At 38.2% G+C, this 19,170-nt stretch overlaps 1 protein-coding gene across 1 annotated transcript; it reads right to left on the minus strand.

Annotated features, from left to right (window-relative positions):
* On the minus strand, window positions 1–15,351 carry LATS1 (large tumor suppressor kinase 1). The gene is made up of 7 exons (XM_010145019.1): window positions 15,001–15,351; window positions 11,873–12,023; window positions 8,514–10,039; window positions 3,150–3,732; window positions 1,942–2,124; window positions 1,592–1,698; window positions 1–561 (listed from the first exon to the last, which is right to left on the minus strand). Exons 1-7 carry the CDS (start codon window positions 15,349–15,351, stop codon window positions 49–51), a joined length of 3,414 nt encoding a protein of 1,137 aa, XP_010143321.1. The 3' UTR covers window positions 1–48.
* Between the last annotated feature and the right edge of the window lie 3,819 nt (window positions 15,352–19,170).

Below are 19,170 nucleotides of genomic sequence, written 5' to 3' on the forward strand. Positions count from 1 at the left end.
TTTGAGCTGCAAAACAAGTTTATTTAGTTTTTAATCTTTATTCCTCTACTAAACATAAACCAAGTCACGATTTTTAAGTCCTCTACTTGCCTGATCATCATCATCATCATCTGACTGTTGTTCTGAGTTTTGGGAACTACCATACTCATACTCAATAGGCTTTGGATTGTTGTATGGGTAGCCATTGTCATCAAAAAACCTTCGGAAGGTGAACTCATAAAAAGCATGTTCGGGATGTTTTCCATTTTTGTACCACCCGTTTAGTGTATCATTTCTGTTTCCTTCCTTATCATCATCACTCCACAATTTATCTGGGTCAACTGGATCAAAATTTGAAGTGTCCGTAGGATGAGCAATTTTGGGAATGTAGAAAGCAGACTGTCGCCGTAGATCACTTGAAAAATCAATTGTTTTAAAAAATGGATGAGCTTTTATTTCATCTGCACCGTTTTTGCCTAAACGATCTTCTGGCCCTCGGCAAAGTTTAATAATAAGGTCAGAGGCCTCTGGAGTCAATTTAGCTTGAGGTGGAATATGAAGTGCAGTTTGCCAGTTGATAACCTTTAAAGCAAAAGGAAGTGTTATTCTATTTACAACTTCATAAATAGGTAAAACACAGTGAAAATTAAAACAACAAAAATCTCCAACAAACAGGCACAAAGCAATCATTCAACATGTGTAAATGTTTTCAAATTTTCCTCTCTGTAGAGTGAGGCTGCTCTTTCAGAAAGACAAGGCACATTTTGTCTGAAAATCTGACCAAACCTAGGTAAAGTTTATTCACATGCCAAATCTAAACCAGGGTCTGGCACAGAATACCCCTGCTATACACCAACAAAGATACCACAAAATCATGCACCTGACACCTAAGACTAGGCACATGGCTTAAAGTCTTAAATAGAAGGGAAAGCAAATTAATTTTGATTTATTTGATGCACTGGGAAGATTAACAGATTTAAAATAAAAATTAAAAAAAAAAAAATCAATACTGTACTACTTGGCTCAAATGCAGCATCTTGCAAGATGAATGCAGTTTTGCAAAAGCGGCCCCTGCAGAAGACTGCCCTGATGATTTCTCTGGAGCAGTTAGGACTCAGGAAGGAAGGGACCAATGGCTCTGAGCTGCCAGTAACCCTGAGCAGCCACAGCCATCCACAGCTCCTCCACCTTTGTGCGCTGAGCACCTGGAGAGACATCACCAGAGGAGACTATCTGCAGATAAGCAGGCATAGAAGGCGAGTGGTGAGAAAAGAACACCCAGATGCTGGCAGAGGAGAAGAAAATAGAGTGGACGTAATATCTGAAACGGGTGCAAGAAGTAAAAGGAACGGCAAAGATCTGAAATGTGATTTTTAGTTTGCATGTTTACCGTATGGCCAGGTAAAAGATATGAACATGATCCTCGAATCCCCTTTACAAATTAAGTGTGATGGTCCACAGCAGTGTGAAGTTTAAAATCTTGTTAGTTTATACTACGCTTGGATAGAGCAGCACTCTCAAAAATCACCTCTGATTCCATTACAAATCAGAACAACAGCATAAATTCCAAGCCTGCTTTTTCAGACTGTTAACACCAGACTTTAAAAGTTACCTTCATTTGTGTTTCCAGAGGTGTCTGTGCCAGGAATGGAGGCTGCCCCACTAACATCTCAAAGAGAATTACTCCAACACTCCACCAGTCACACAACTGTGTGTAACCTGCAATGAAGTCAAAACAAGGTAGTCAAGGCCCTAGTCTGATTTTAATCTTGTATTTCTAAGAATAAACATAGCTTCACACGTGCATTCTATTCAATATTTAAGACTTCCATATTAACAAGTATTTATTTTTTGACAAAATAGCATATACGTGGGAAAAGTGGTAGTGTAAAAAGATGATGCAAGCAAGCCATCTGAACCTTAGTGACTCTGCAGCGCAATTACAGCACGAAAACGCATTACCTGTTCGTAACAGTACTTCTGGCGCAATGTAGTTGGGTGTGCCAACAAGGGAATGGGCCAGGCAGCGCTGATGCTGACGCGCAGCCCTGCGCTCAAGCGGCTTCAGCCGATCTCCACACCTGCAATTTGCTGGGTCACCCCACTCATTGCTGAAATCCATACTGTCTTGACGTGCATGATCACCTACAGTTGAGTGAGAAAGGTACCAAAATCAAGGAGGATTACTTTAGTCCTTTTCTAGTATGAAATTTGCTTTATTTGCTAACATTTCTTGTTATAAAGGCACAATCTATTTCAATTTCAACACTCAAATTGAGAGCTAAAATGGTCATCAACACCAGAATTTTGACTTTTTGCTTATGGTATACCAACTTGCAAGGACACTTTTTTAAAGTTAATTTTTGACATAACCGTGAAAAAGTACTGAGATTGATTTTTTCTGTATTTCCTTAACATGACCATATTGCAGGTGGAGGGTGTATACTGTTCTTGCTCTCATGTAAACAGAAAAACACCACAATATTTAAAAGATAAAAATAAAAACTAAAATCAGATTTTAAATCTTCAACTTCTCTCTAGAGACTGCGTTAACAGTTAGGCCTAATGTCTTTTATGAGATATTTCAATAAAAACAAGTGAAAAGTAATTTAAAATTGATTTTTGAAGGTATGTTCTTATTTTTGAAAATTAAAAACAGGTTATTACAAAAACCTGTATTTTACCACTCAAAAGTGAGAAATTTTTTTTGCTCTAACTTTTTTTTAGTTGTTGTTTTAAGTAACCTTACTTAAACATTTCTCAGAAATCCGTAGGTTACTCTAAAAGAAAGTACGAGATACTCAGGACTTGGGACAAGGTTTTCAAGAACAGTTACATTTAAAACATCAGTCCTATCTTCAAAAGAGTTAGGGCTGTTGTCTATGTAATTATCTTGCTACCACTGATTTTCTCTGAGTTTCAGAAGCCACAAATGGGAGGAACTTAGAGCAGCACAGCTCATTCCTTCTACCTTAAGGGATCACTGCTCACGCTCAGAAACCCGCCCTAACTAAGCGTTGCTTTCCACAGTTTGAGTGGTGCGCACACGTACTGTTAGATGGGTTATTATTTGGAAAGGAAACAGCACAGGTATTTTTCTACTCATTTAATTCCTTGCAAAGAACAACATGGCAACAAAATAACAAAGAAACCTTTCACATCTCTCTTACCGCTCTGGTAGTATTTGGAATCGTGGGTCCATCGAAAACCTGTACAGAGCCCAAAGTCAGTCAATTTAATATGACCATCACGATCTATCAAGATATTATCAGGTTTAATATCTCTGTGGATGAAGCCCATTTTATGAACACTTTCAACTGCGCAGGTCAGTTCTGCTGTGTAGAACCGTGCCAGATTTTCTGGAAAGACACCCATTCTAATTAGGAGACTCATCATATCACCTCCTGGGATGTAGTCCATTACAAAGTACAAGTTGTCCTTATCTTGGAATGAATAGTACAGGCGAACCACCCATTCATTATCAGCTTCTGCAAGGATATCCCGCTCAGCTTTAACATGAGCAACTTGATTTCTAAGCAAGACGTCTTTTTTCCTCAGAGTTTTTGTTGCATATAAAGCATTAGTATCCACTTTTCTTGCTAAGCAAACTTCTCCAAATGCACCAACTCCCAGGGTTTTAATTTTTACAAACATAGACTTGTCCATTTTAGCTCTTCTTAGCCGAATATAATTAGACTCTTTCTGGCACAACATTTTCCTCATTTGATCTCGGGCTTCTGGCGACAATCCAACCTGCGCAGCAAACAGAAATAAATTTGAAGAGTGAACAGTACTCTTAATTCTTGATGATCTTACAATTACAAGGCTTTGGTTAAGCAAACCAAATATTTATATTCAGCGTGGGAAATAATACTTAAGGGGTTCATGACTTTTTTTGGGTTTTGGTTTAATTTACACATTAGGATTCTATGAAAACATATACGGGTGATAAAAGACAAAACGTGAACATTTTGAACAGCAAAATGCATGAGGTGCCATGCACCAGAAGGTTCTTGAGAAGGGAAAACGTTCTTGAGGAGACAAAGGGTAATTTACAAGCTACTGATAAAAACTATTGCAAACAATACTTATCTGAGTAACAGCGTGCTTCCCTGTGTAACTACACAAACTAGCTCCATATGGCACTGTTTCCTACTGTCCACCCGCACCAAGAACGTGCCTCTGCCACAAGCCAAGACCTGACCTTCTCTCTTATCACATAACCCACCTCTTTCTAAAAGGACTTCAGTCACACTCCCTACTGCTCTCCACTCCACATTCCAACTAGTTGAGCAGGGCAATTTCTTTGAAGTGGCTCGCTCCTTCCCACAGTATCAGTTCTCGGCTCCCATCTGTGTACACACCCCTATCGTGAACGAACATCCCTGGTGATCTGGCCAAGACCACTAACATTCTGACACCTGAAACACTCACAGGCCACAAGTAACTCACCACCTACAGCATGCAAACCCTATCTACAAGAACCACATGGAGCATTCTCGTATTACCACCTGGGTTCCTCCTAGCGTATTTTTGCTGGCTTCAATTCCTATGAAGTGCCATTCAATCCCAGCGCCATTTTTCTTGGCAAATTTCAGGCTCCGGAATCAGAAGATCCCTTCTTTTTGGTTTAAATACAAGCAGAATCTTCCTTCAATTTTTTAATATTCTTTTCTCTACACCACTACCCCAACACAGCTTGATGTTCATTCCTTCTTCTGTTTTCTATCATAATTTTCAAAAATCTTATATGCTCCCTTTTTCATAGCATCTCAGTTATTTTATCTGCCTACCTAGCTTGAAATCACCATCCTACAGCAAAGATTTCCAAGTCCAACCTACAGTACATTCCCCTTCTTTTTCCTGGATGTCCTGATCATAAAACTGAACATGGCGAAATTGAATCCCTCTGAAGTTCACAACTGTTACTCAAGCACTCTTCTAGAAATTCAAAATTTCTTATGTCACATTTTACCGATTCTTGATACCAAATCTTGCTGCTTCCATCTCCTTAATGCTTCAAATGTTTTAAGGTACTATCTGCCTAACAGTACTCAGGACCATCACCAGGATTCAGTAACCAGTAGTCTAGGCTTGTATGAACTGTGTGTTACTAGATGACTTTTACTTTGCCTAATTTACAACATAACTTGAAACAAAATGCAATAGAGGGGACTGAGAAAAAAGACAATACAGAAGATCAATTAGGTATCATCCAGTATCTTAAAAATACTTTCAGGATACTATTATGTCACCTATTAAAGAAAACACTGTTAGAACACAGAAAATTACTTACAGGCATCATAACAAAAATGTATCCAAAGGAAATTAAATTAGGAAAATGCATACAAAATGCTTGTCTACCCAAACAAACTTCACAAAGAGTATCAATTCAGTAAGATTTAGATAGGAAAGGCTGTCTCAAATTTGAGACAACATTTTTTGTTGACATCAGACAGGCAGTAGTTAGGACTGGGTAGTGGTAGTTTCAAGACTGGATATAGGAAATCAGTTCAACTCCATATTCCAAGAAATTGTCCTTCCCAGCACATTATGGCAGGAGTACCAGAGCACTGTCTTTCAGGACAGAAACATCTCAGGTGAAATGAATGTGAATTAACAGGCTTCAGGTACACTTCAATGCAGAAGGAGGGAGTTTTGAAGGTTTACAAATGTCAAGACTACATTTGAAGATTTGACTCAAAGTTGAGGCAACGGTGGGCCACCTTCTCAAGTCCCATCTGAACCATGAAGTCTGCTTCAGTACAGCCCCATTCGCACAGAAGCTGCACTTCACTGATCAGCCAGAAAACTGGCAATTAATCTAATCTAGATGGCAACAAAACCCTAGAAGGAGTGAGACCCAATACATTAAGTAATTACTGCAAGACATACAAACAGACTCTCCAAAAATCTGGTTGCTTTATCTTCTAGTGCCTGTTCTCTAGCTGTTGTATCCTAACAGGTCTGGTTGTAAAAAACCAGTCCTTGTACTGCAATTTGTCATCTCTTCCCGCAACCCATCTTCACTTTTTCCTATGCCATCCACTAAAACAAATGTTAGTCACAAACTGATCACTCTGCGCTGCTGTATTTCCCCTAGAACTGTCCTCAGCTACAGCATTTACCAAAAATTAACCAACTTTGTCAGCTGCACAAACACTCATGCGCATACACCTCCAATTATTTCTAGGCCATGCCAGACACCAGAGCTTCCTGAACTGCTCTATGACAGCTCAGAATCACACAGAAGCGTTTTGGCTTGAAGAGACCTTTAGGATCATCAAGTCCAACCACTAATCCAACACTGCCAGGTCGCCATTAAACCATGTCCCTAAGCACCACACCTATACGTCTTTTAAATACCTCCAGGGACGATGACTTCATCACTTCCCTGGGCACCCTGTTCCAATGTTTCACAACCCTTTCTGTAAAGAAGTTTTTCCTAACATCCAGCCTAACTGGACACAACTTGAGGCAATTTACTCTTGTCCTATCACATGTTACTTGTGAGTACAGATTGACCCTCACTTTGCTACATCTCCTTTCAACCTCCTATGACACACCTGCTCTCATTTTGCTCCCTTCTCACCTTGCTATGCCTTGAATCATGACTTAAGTTTCTCTTTGCAGCAAAGACATCTACCATAATTCTTGGCCATATTCACACATCTAAATTAAGTATTTTTGAGGCAGCTCCACTCTATTTCCTAGGAAACTTAACAGCATAGAAATATATCACTTGCGCTAGAAATAACAGCATCCTGTGCAAGTAGGTATTTCTGCATGGATGCATTCTGGTATTTTTTTTTCTTTCAAAATTCCTATCAAAGGGAAGAAATTAAGATATTTAATACTTGTCTAATTCCCTTAAACTTCCTAGCTTCCCTTCCTCCTTCCTATGAAGACCCAAAACACACTTCACCGTTGCAGGATTCCTCTCCTATAACCTGATGAAAAAGGAGAGGTCTGCTGCAGCATAACGTTCCTTTTTCCACCCTTCAGCCTGTAACTAAACATCTCACCTTTAAATCTAGTATAAATACTATAAACTGCACTTCAGATAAGAAAAAACATTTACTGGGGTGCTTTAAATGCACAAGAAGAATACCAGGAAAGGTTGTATCAGTGCTTTCATATAATTAATACTTATGCTAGTGATACTATGGAACACAACACAGTAAGAAGGGAAAGTGAAGTTTGCAAATCAACGTTAATTTTAATGTTACATTTAAGTACTCAAATATAGTCAAAATAAATTCATGCTTAATTTTGATGCAGGATTGCATGCACAGCCCTCTAAAAAGGGATCATGCTATTCTTAATAAATACTGTTGCTCCAGAATCTTACTTGTCTACACAGGGATGGAGGCTACAGAGTTCAGGAAAGCTTCCCACACCTTAACAGTTTAAATCAGCTGTTAGTGGAAGTGAAAAGGAAAGAGAGAAGACTAAGAATAAAAATCTAGGAAAAGTTCCAGGAAGAAATCTTGCTAACATTTACATATTCGTGATTAAGCAAACACATACAAAAACACTACAGTTTAGAGCAAGAATTCTCAAAGAATAAGAAAACAAGATTTAAAAACCAGCATTTCAAGAAAACGGCATAAGCCAAATACATTCTTCCATAGAATAAATTAAAAGGTACATCATACTGTCATTGAAAATTTTACATAAGTGATACATCCTAAATTTCCATTTCTACAAATCTTTATTTCTACTCCTCACTATTTTCACTTTTGAAATGACATATGTACGTATCAGCTTCATTTTTTACCCTTTTGATTTGGTTAGTAGAAAACAGAAATCCCAGAAATAGATCACTGATTTCATGTAAGCACAAAGAAGTGGATTTTACATGGTTCTGTTGATGTCTGGTTTTATTATCCCATTCAATTACCCCTTGTTTAAACAACAGATACCCTTACAGCCTGGATTATAAAATATACTTAGGCAAAAGGTACCATGCATTTTTCATTCTAAAAAAATCTCACTTTTTAATATTGATTTTTAAAATTTGAACTTAAAAACCCTATCACTGCTGGAAACAACTGCAGAATGTAAAAGGTATCGCTATTTGGGTGACTATATAAATGCACTGGCCAGTCTACCACTTGTCCCTGCAGTGTTTATTAAAAAAAAAAATAAAGAACATTAAAATATTGCATGTAACTCATGCAAAAATCAGGACTAAATAGAATCCTTAACAAAAAGCTATGAGCTGTGTAGTTAAATCTCAGTTCATGCAATAATGATTTTGCTTCTGCTGCCTTATACGTACGCCACATGAACTACCTTTAGACATGCATAAATAGAAATGTTTTTAAGTAATAAGATGACAATGAAGTACATGAACAAAGCAATGAAGAACCTGCCACAGTTCAAACACTAAAACTAGACTTCAATACTACGATATTCCACAGTGTTGTATCTATCTGTACTATTTAAACATTCTACAATTAAGTCATATTTCTGCAAATTAATATGGGAACAGTTTCTAATCATAGATTTATAAAGAAGAAAGAGTTTACCCGCATCATTTCATTCTCTAGTTGTTTTTTCCGGTGCAAACGCTGCTGGTGTGACTTGAGTATATTCTCCACATGCTGCTCCATGAAGAATTTAAAGGCTTGAGGAGAATAGCTTTGAATGCGAGACTCTCTTCTTTCTTCATCTTTCTTGTTTTTTCTAACAGGAACAGGTGATGTTGTAATTTGTTTCTTTTCTTTATCTGTTGAATCAACACATTCATAATTCTTTTCACTCTCATCGTCCTTGGATAAAATAGGTGGTTCCTCTTTGTTGAGCTTGGGTCCTGTCTCGTACAGATTGACAGAGGGATTTTGGTGTAACAAGTGTTTTGGGTAAGGTGGTGGTGGACCCTGGTAATTTGGAGCCTCTGCAACAGGAGATATAACTGCCATATTTGTGGATGTACTCTCAGAGAAGGGAATGGTCTGAACGGTTTGCACTGGTTGTGGCATCCAGGAAGGGTGAGTGGGTGCTAAGGCAGTCTGTAGCTCTGGTTTTAACACACGCATACTTTTTACTGGTTGCTGAATGGGAGCTGGTGTTATAGCTGTTACTGTTGTAGCCGAAGGCTGAGAGCTGCTCGAGTGACCTTGCCTATTTCCATGATGATTGTTGAAAGAATTTGACCGCACAGGAACACTGGGTTGCCACGTAGGCAGGTCATGGCCATTGCCAGGTGATGACTGCTGTTGCACAGGGGAAGGCTGTGACCAGGATGCAGGTATTCCAGCAACGTTTGTATTATAAAGTTCCATGTTGTGACTATTTCTATTTGGCACCATCATTGCCTGAGGAAGATTCCCATTGGTGTATGCTGAAGGAGGAACAGATCCTCCTGCCTGCATCTGGAGTGCTGTGGGACTTTGCCTGTTAGTTGGATTCATGGGGTATGGGGGTGGCTGGCGACTCACTGAGTTCCCAGACACCACATTCTGGTGAACTATGAATTCCGCCTGACAATTGCCGTTTTGCATTCCAGCTCTTCCTGAGGGAAAACTAAATTTGCTGTTGGCAGAACTCTGCATGATTATTGGTTGCCTGCCAATGGGGACAGCACTCATGCCTCTCTGACCTTGTGTGGAAGAATTTATGGGTGGAGGATTCATAGGTGGAGGTGGATAACCATCCTGCCACGCTCCTGGTGGCACTGGAGAAATACGGGAGATCACATATTCCATGTTCCCAGAGTAACGCTTTGTTTGAGAGTTTGGTTCCCAGGAAGGAGGTGGAGGAGTAGTTCCCCTTGGAGGGGGTGTCTGTCCTCGCGGAGGTGGAGGAGGAGGAGTGACACTCCTTATCTGTGGTAGAGGCAGGGGATTCACTCTTTGTCCGTTGCCTGGATGAGCCTGAGCAAATGCTGCAATGCCAGATCCAGATAATGGCCTTCCTACATCAGGTTGGGAACTGGGACTTTCTGAGCGATAAACTACACCATCTCCCAGGGAAGGGCCATGCCTTTGAGGAACCAGGGACTCCTTTGAACCCTTCCAGCTCTGCTTGCGGTTAACTGATTGCTGTACAGTCCCTGCTTTTACAAGAAGCAAACACAGCATTTATATTAGAAATTATTTCTCTTTACCGCTTTGAATATTTTATTATTCTGCATTAATCGCTACAGAAATAAGATGGGAATTCTCCAACATAGTATAATCCTCTGTTCTTCGCATGAAGAAAATATCTCTATCTAGTAATACACATCACATGATGGTAATATGCTCAGCGCACAGTGTAAGAGCAAAAAAATGAAATGAAACTATAGTACCAGTTTTTGAAAATAGCTTTTCTGAAGATGCATTTTTGCTTCAATTACAGACACACTCAATTTTTAATATGCAAAATTATTAGGCATACCACGTATTTTTAATCATGCATACAAGCAACTCTCAGAAGAGATGTTCAGTACAAATGCAAAAAAGCAATAGCAGAGAAAAATAGGTTTAGTCACATTGCTACTCCTTCCACTTTAACACTCAGAGTCATGAAGTGTTCTTAAATTAAATTTAGCTGAATGCTTTAAAATCAAACAGCCCGCTTACACTCCTGTACGTATATGGTTCATCCAAAATTGCAATATTCCTTCCTTACATGTGAAATTTGATTAAGTACTTTAATTTTAAAAGTTATGACTTTACAAGCCTTGTAAAAAGGCAAGAATTAAAACTTACAGAGCCAAACTCCACAATATATTTACCTTTCAGATGTTATTTCACATCACATAAAATAATATGCAAGGAACTGATAGTGCACGCAGTCTTACTGTGCTTTTTACAGTGTTATTACTGCAATATTTGTAAACACATACAGTACTGTAACTGCTGAAAGTCACTCTATCTTCAGTAAGATGTGTTAATTTTATCTTTGCAGTTACAACAAAAATCACGGCTAAATGGTGGCATTTAGCTAGCAGCTTCATACAAGCACCAACTAATCCTGCTTCACAGACTAAATGAAAATAATGCTGTACTTTGCTACGCTTGACTACTAATTCTTCCTCGTGCCTACGTGGTCAACTTAAAATGTAACTTCATGGAGCTAGCAGCGCAGCTCTCCAATCAAACGGAAGTTCAGTAGTTCTGCTGCATTTGAGATTTACTCTTTGTTTAGGTGTACACTAAGGTGTATGCTAAAGAAAAACATCAACATGTATTGAAAGTATGCTTGAATGCGTTAAGAGAGCAGGAACAGCAAGTAGCAAAATTCTGACTGCTGCTTCTAAAGCTATAGTCTGTCCCCTAACTTGTATAAAAATGTGAAGTCTGCCTTAAAAACCATACAAAAATATCTGGAAACAAGAAGAAAATTAAGTAGAGGAAGGGATCTTAAAACAGGACATCCTAAAATACAAATATTGTAGCCACAGGATACATAAGTATACCTATGCAAATAAAATCCATATATATATAAAAATACACACATGTAGTGCTGCTGTGGAGAGCGTGTGAAAATAGAGAAAAAATTAAAGTAAGAATTCAGTGCTTACCACTGGCTTCTGCATGGCAACTGACACTGAGAACAAAACACGGGCATCGCATCAATGAGGGACAAAAATTACTACAATAAGATCTGAATGCCATTCCTTGCATAATAAATTTACATATATACCAAAACCACAGTTATAAGAAGAAAAGTTTATGAAACTCATGTCAAATGCACCAATCTTTCAAAAGGATTACATTATATACTTTATGTGCTGTTTTTAAAACAAGTAAATTGGTTTTTTTTTTTTTGTTTTTTTTTTTTTTTTTTTTTTTTTTAAGCACAGGCAAGTATTTCAGTTCATCTTCAAGTCAAGCTTTTGCATCTCAACTATCTTTTCCCAAGCTCAATACTCTCAGTGAGTTACTATGACAACACATACCTGGCGGTTTCATACCTGCGTTTACAGGTCTTGCTGCTGCTGCAACCATTTGCTCCCGACGAGGATCCTGGTAGCTCATTTTACTTATAAATTCGATGGCAGCTTCTATACTACGGTTGTTAGTTTGTCTAAGAGCTTGTATAACCATATCCTAAACAGAAAATTACATAAAAAAAATAAATTACAAGAAAAACGCAAAAATAACAAAAATCATGGTTATTTAGCTAAATACCCTCCAGTAATTTTACTAAATACGTGACTTCTCTCAATTGATTTAAAACTAATTTTAAAACATTTTCTCCAGAAACACCAATACAGTCCGGATCTTCAGGAAAAAAAAAAAAAAGGTTAACTTGTTGAAGCCCTGTAGTTTGATGTGAATCATGTCACTTTGCTATTCCTACAATTTGCTTATATGCACTGACATGCACTACCCAGGTAACAGCTCCAGAGGTCCCTGCCTACCCAAGTTATTCTCTGAAAGACACCTTAATACGAAATTCAGAACTCTGAGTTTTCTCATTGTCCTTCAACTCAGCATGACTTTGTCAAAAAATAACCATTACTTTCTCCCTAAGAATTCTTCCTGATGGAGTCAACATTATTGGCAGAAATTCTGTGGTAAATCTTAGAGATTCAAACACAAGTTTTGATTTGATGGCCAATACCAGCCCTGTCAATGAAAAATGTATTATGGATCAGTGGTTTTTCAGCTGTCTTGATGGAGATCAAGGTCAAACAACAGAGGCAGAATTTCAGAGAGGGTTCAAAGCCAGGTACTGCTCTCCCAGTTATATCGCACGGGATTTGTGCAGCTGACTAAACAAGTCTGAAATACATCCACAGCATAACTCCCTATAATTAAGCACACTGCCTTCAGCAATTTGTTATGTCCCTACTTTGCCATACTGAAGCCAACTGAATCATTTCAGTTCACATTATGTTTGAACAGGTTCCCTACGTACGACAGCATTCACCTCCTGCCAAAATCAATGGGAAATCAAACAGGGCTCAGAAGGGAAGTAGTCAGCATCAATTTCAAATTCAAACCCACATTAATACTTTTACCATGCCTGTATACACTTTTAACACTAAGAACACACAAAATCACACTCAGCCTTCAGAAACACTAATGAAATTCAGTGAACAAAGCAGAACCTTAAAAAAAGATTTTACAATAAATATATACAGTAAGATTGTCACAATGTTTACAGACCAGCTGACACTTGAAAAAAACAGGTATGACTTTTCATCTCATAGGATCTTCACCAGACAGTAACGTCGGCAACACTTCTACGATTATAGGCAAGACCGATCTGTTGTAAAGGACCTTTTTCAGTACCAGTATACTATCTGATAACTGGGCAAACAGAAGGTTAAGTTGTCTGAAGTGTTTAATTTCCAATTTGATTATACTTTTATAGGACCTATCATTCATGTCTATCGACTTTAATTTTCTTCTTAATCAGTTTCAAAATCAAATTTATTGTCTTTTTAGCCAAGTAATTCTACAATATACAAACCTACTTGCTGTCTTGAATACCCTCCACCACGAAAAAACGCTTTGCTATTTCAGCTGTGTCCACTCCCGGTGGTGTTCACGAGCCAATGCTGCACGGGCTATCGTGGCAACACAACTGTGGGTTAACACGACAGAAATGGCCTACGCTGGCACAGTGCCGGAAAAAAAGGTCCATATAACCACAGGTGTGCTGGGAATTATCTGTTGCATCCAAGAACGAAGGGTAGGAGCAAAACGCTTCAAGATACAAAAGATCCAACAAAAATACTGACTTAAGATACCCTTCTAGTTTATTATCTAGCCACATACCATTCTTCAGTTTGCAAAAATGACTCCAGGTTCAATCTGTCAAAATGGATCTGAGAACTGATCTACTTTTTTAAAAAAAAAAATAAACAATGAGGAAAAAACAATCTCAGCAACAAACCACACAGCAGGAGCAAATTATTACGATATCATTTATCAGTATAAAATTCTTCCATTCTCAATGAAAACATAGCCTGGACTGGGTACCTGAGCAAGTGAAAGGAACATGAAAACCACTATCAGCATCTGACACTGAGATGTTGATGAGAAAAAGCCAGCTGATAGTTTTGGATAAGCTCACTCCTGGTAGAGGTAGATCTCTCTGTAAATACCAAAGCATCACAGCAAGCAGAACTTGTGAGCTGGTCACTACTACAAGCAGTACACTTCTGTAAAGGTGATACCTGTTGTGGTACTGGGCCTTTTTCCCCTTGGAAAGACAAGTGGTTTGCTAGCTTTTTTTTTTAAACCTGCTTCTGTACTCAGGTTTACAGAGAAGGCATGAAAACAGGTGTAATTTAGTTTGATGTGCAAATCCCAGTAAAAACAAAGGCGCTCTAAGTGCATTAATTTTTTATTCCTGGAAACAAAATTCTGGTCTCCTTTCACTTATTAAAATGAATGAATGGAAATAAGTTTAGTCAATAATTTAAAAAAAAAATTGAACAATTATTTAGTTCCCTGTTCTTATAATGAAAATAACAGCAGAGTAATTACTTATGTCCAAGATTTTCAAGAGACCTGACATTTTTGTCTTGAGAGTATACTGCATGTACCTTATTTTATCTGTATCTGATAACGCACATAGAGTAAGGATAGCCAAATTCTTTTCTCCACAAAGTTTCAGCTTCTATAAGCCACAGATGTAAAAACCTCATTAAAATTCATTTCTGAAATACTTGGTACTGCCTTTCAATTAGCATGGCTATATTTTATCAACGTGTTTTAATTAAGCAAAATCCAAAATTCCACTGAGTATCAGAGGCAAAATCCATGTTCTAGAGTCCGGTTCTCTCTGCCTAAAATTACATAATTAAAACAACCTACTATATCACGTAAGAACAAAATGCACAAGATGCTTAAGAGAAAAAGCCAAGCCTCTCTAAATCCTTCTATTCCTCTTCTTCATCCCTCATTATTACCAGTTTCACTATGTCCTAATTAGAAACCTACCAGATTTTCAAGATGCTATTTTGCTTATGATGTGCTGTGCAAATATTCCACGATCAACAACCCCTCCAACATGAACTAATGGTTTACAGTTAGCAGAACACCAAATTGAGAAAATAAAATATTTCACCTCATCAAAGCCAGCAGCTTGTAAGTCCTGCAGCATTTGTCGATTAACTTCTGATGTTCCTTTGACAGCTGATGTCGTTTCATTTGCAAAAGGCAGAAGTGAGTTTCTTATCTCCTGCAAAACTTTATGGTATGTTACAAATTTGGGGGGATTTCGGCCTTGTCTAGGATCTTCAGATAACATTTTGCCCATGCCGTGATCAGCTTTAGCAGTATCTGAGGGTTTTGGTAAATTCCTGAGGCTCTCTCGTATTTCCTGTAGCATCTGCTGGCTGCTGCCAGTATAGTTACTGGCAGGAAAAGTCTTAGGCCTCATTTGTCTGTAACCTTCTGGCTTCTCACTTCTCTTCATGAAAACATGTATATATGCAACCTCCACCAAGGACTCGCACACGCCAAAATTCGAGGAAGATTGGCTGGTGGTTGGAGAACTTGTGAAAGTAGTGGCTCTTCACTGTGGAACTGTGGTTCCCCTAGTGCTGAAGTTTGTCACAATGCAAAACTGCTATCCTGTTAACAAACAAAAAAACCCCGTTAAGTACAGCAGTGAAAAAGTTCACAATGTAGCACTGGTGGCAGTGAAATGTTCACATGCAGCACTGCCCTGCCCTCACAGTTATTAAAAGCATGCTAAGCAACTTCTTCTGGCAGTCTTTACTCAAGCTAAATTATAAACTGTGCTGGACTTCAAACAGTCTGTTAACAAAAAAATATTTTAGGCGACTTGAGTCCGAACAGTCCTGAATTGCAAAAGATGTGGACAGAGTACAGAGGAGCTCAGTGTGGTGACAAAGCTTTCAAGAGCAGGTATGAAGCACTGTGTGTGCTACCCCATCAGTGCTTCTTTGCCTTCTCTCTCTGCTGGGTTCTGTCTCTCTTCATCACCCATGTTCTCCCCATCAGCACTTTTACAGCTGAAGGTGCCAACTTCACTCCCAGTTAACTAGGATATGGACCAAATACCACAGTCGTTCAACAATTCTAATATCAAGCTCCACGGATAGATGGAAGCGAGAAGCAGGAAGTACACCAGTGAAAGTATATAATTACCATGATTTTACCCATTCTTTAGCAGACGTGCATGTAAAAAGTAAAAACTTGTCTACCTCATCACATGCAACTTTATGATTTCTAGTACCATCTGCCAACTAAACCTGCTTAAGGGTTCAGTTTTACAAGACTGTCACAGTCTCCTAGCATAAGTCTCCCTGAATCAGTCTTTGTCAATAGTTAAGTATTTTTAAAATTTATTTTATATAAGGGAAGATGAGAGCAAGGGGAAAAGGAAACAAAGCAAATTTTATCAAACTTCTTTACTGTAAAATTGTTTAACAACTCAAGCATCAAATTCAGTGAGAGCATAGCTGTGACATTTGGTAAGGGAAACAGAACTTTCTGCCAAAAACAAATGAAAAACATTTGCTTTTTGGAGGCGCTGACTCATCAGGGAAAGAACCCTGTGCCTGCAGAGAACTCAAATCACTGCATTCATGCTGTGCACTAGTTAGTACTGTAACTGGTACGGTAAAGGAGAGGAGCAACTAAGGTGAAACACTGAATAAGTTACAGAGCATTTGCCTCTTTAGGATATCATGAAATAAAACTTTTGTAGTCTCTACTGCTCCAGAGAGAAAGATCAGTAACTAAGCACTGTCTTTTTTTCACACGCAACTAGAAGAATCACAAAGCTCAACTCACACTGTTCCTTTACTACAATGTTCTTACTTGCTTGTTTCTGTTTTCTCCAAGAGTTAAAAATTTGCATTCCTAGTTTTCTGGAGGACTATTTTTGAGGATTCAGATGTCTTTAAGCATCTTTTGTCTCTTAAAAGAAGTAGTGTGTAGGTAAGCTCTTCTCATGGTAGACATGAATTAAACAGGTGTCCAAGTTTTAGACAGGCTACGTAAAAGTCACTCTTTCTTCATCCAGGTTTCACTTCTACAAAATTTGCACTGTCGTGAACCAATTAATGGTACATGAATACTACAAGAAGTTAGTAGGAAAAAGAACCTTCTAATACACATGCAAATTATATGAATTAAATACACATGCTACCCATATATGAAGAAAACCTGAATGGTGGAAGTAACACCTAAACAAGGACTGTGAAAAGAAACACAAGGGATATCCACTTAACCCCATTCTCCTTGGAGAACCATTTGCAAAATGTAATTTCTCTAGAGGAACTATCTAAATCTCAGGTGCTATAACTGCACCCACAAGTTTTCTTTGCCCTGTGATAGGTTTGAACCTTAAATAAATAAATGTAATTTGGTAGATACAGTAAAGCTTTTTCCTGCAGTGTGGTGCCTACTTCAGTGCATACTGAATAAGGGAAAGATCACTAGAAATGCAGGTGTATTTTAATAATAAACAGTGTTTTGCTCAAAGTATTAAGAATTCTGACTCAGCACAAAGTACAGTAAGAGAGCAATTAAAATGTAATTTAATTTTGGCCTTTCAAACTCATTTTCAAAACATGCCATATTTAAGACCACATTGAAAATACTTTGACAAAGCTACTTTTTCCAAAGAAAAGAGAGTAACTCTATTTAGACCATTTTACTACTTTTTCTATGGATGTTTCTTTTCTTTCCAAGAGATCTGCTACAAAAGCCCCATGCGTTACATAACCAAGTGCAAGCATATTTGCTAATAACACTTGAAAGAACCACCTCCAGAGAAGTGAAACCTCTAGTGTAAACTCATCCCAAAACACAGGACAACAAGGCTAAATATCTTAGCTAGAGGCTTAGTGATCTAAGTTACGGTTCAAACTCAGGCAAAACTAGGGAGTAATAACTAGTTCACCATTGGCAGGGTAATCTAGATGGAACAGTTGGTATCGATCTTGTGTCACACACACACCAATGAGAGCAGAAAAAAATATCCATAGACCAGATATTCCTTTTAACAAGTTCCAAAGGCCTGGAATTGCAGAGAAAATAGTTGGTTTGCACCTGTATATTTCACCATAATTTCATCTGGTATTTCACCAGTCAATTCATGCTTACACTAGGGGCAGCTCAGATAAACAAATGTAATACCCCTAAGAGAAATCAAGGTTAAATTAACAGGACACTTAAGCCACAGACCAGGAGATCTAGAAAAAAAATGTCAGCTTGTGCCCCAATTTCTTTAGGTGCAAAACTGAGCAAATTGTATTTCTTTCTGAAGTGCTTTGAGAACTTCAAGACAAGAGATGTTAAAAGGGTTTGATAGCTATTATTTTGCTGGCAACTGCAGCACAACAGGATATGGACTAAGCTGTCTGTCTTGGAAAATAAAGCTCCACTTTCACATGAATTTTTAGCAGAACTTTACCAGCGTAAACCGGCCAGTCCACTTATCTCCCACCACTGACTAGTGCCAGCGCAATTGTTTGTGAGGCCACACAGAGAGAATCAAGCTAAGGAACTTACCCAGATAAATAGTAACTTTTTTTTTTTTTAGTGGGTTGTTTCTTTTGGCAGCAGTGGTGGGTAATAGCAGTTTTATGTGTATGTGAAACTACAGTCTTAATTGCTCAGAAACTCAATTAAATTGGTCCTCCAGTTCAATGAAGTATAAGAAAGCAAGCATTACTACAGTTCACCTTGCTTTACATATGAACCTCAAAATTCAGAGGTCATCTTCTCTTACAGACATGCATGCATTTTAAAGCAAGACAGTTCTGACTGCTCAGTAAGAAACCCATCTCGATTTTGTACTTCTAACTAGCAAACACAAACTGTATCCAAGGGAACTGATGTCTATTCCCCCTTGCAGTGCTGTGTCATTAAACGTAAATGATAGATCTGTTTGTTAATGCAGCTGTTTCCACTGATGAAGGTCTCCAGCTCCCTGAAGGGGTTAAACCCCCCATATTTTCATTTCTTTTCAAAATATAGGGATTAAGTATTTTCCTCTACAGGTCAAACTGTAAGGAAAAAAAATACATTTTACAGTATAATCATTAAAGACTGGACTTAAAGATAGACAACACTTCTATGAGAACACAGAATGGTTGCATGCAACTGTCAATGACTTCCAGTTTTTCTGGGGGAAAAACACGTACAGCTTTGTAATAGATCTGTAACATTTCTTATCTCTGAAAGTTTTGAACATACTTTTAAATACTCATATTTCCAATTAAGTATTGAATGCCACAGCATCTATGCTAGTTCCCTC

This window comes from Buceros rhinoceros, unplaced genomic scaffold, assembly GCF_000710305.1.
Source record: "Buceros rhinoceros silvestris isolate BGI_N320 unplaced genomic scaffold, ASM71030v1 scaffold16461, whole genome shotgun sequence".
NCBI classification, from domain to species: Eukaryota; Metazoa; Chordata; class Aves; order Bucerotiformes; family Bucerotidae; genus Buceros; species Buceros rhinoceros.

Coding starts and splice junctions, on each gene's coding strand:
- LATS1 (XM_010145019.1), bottom strand. CDS start 15,351: ATGAAGAGAAGTGAGAAGCCAGAAGGTTACAGACAAATGAGGCCTAAG. Junction 1,699..1,941: donor AGAAGTACTGTTACGAACAG/GTAATGCGTTTT, acceptor ACTTCATTGCAG/GTTACACACAGTTGTGTGAC. Junction 562..1,591: donor CTCTGGAAACACAAATGAAG/GTAACTTTTAAA, acceptor TTTGCTTTAAAG/GTTATCAACTGGCAAACTGC.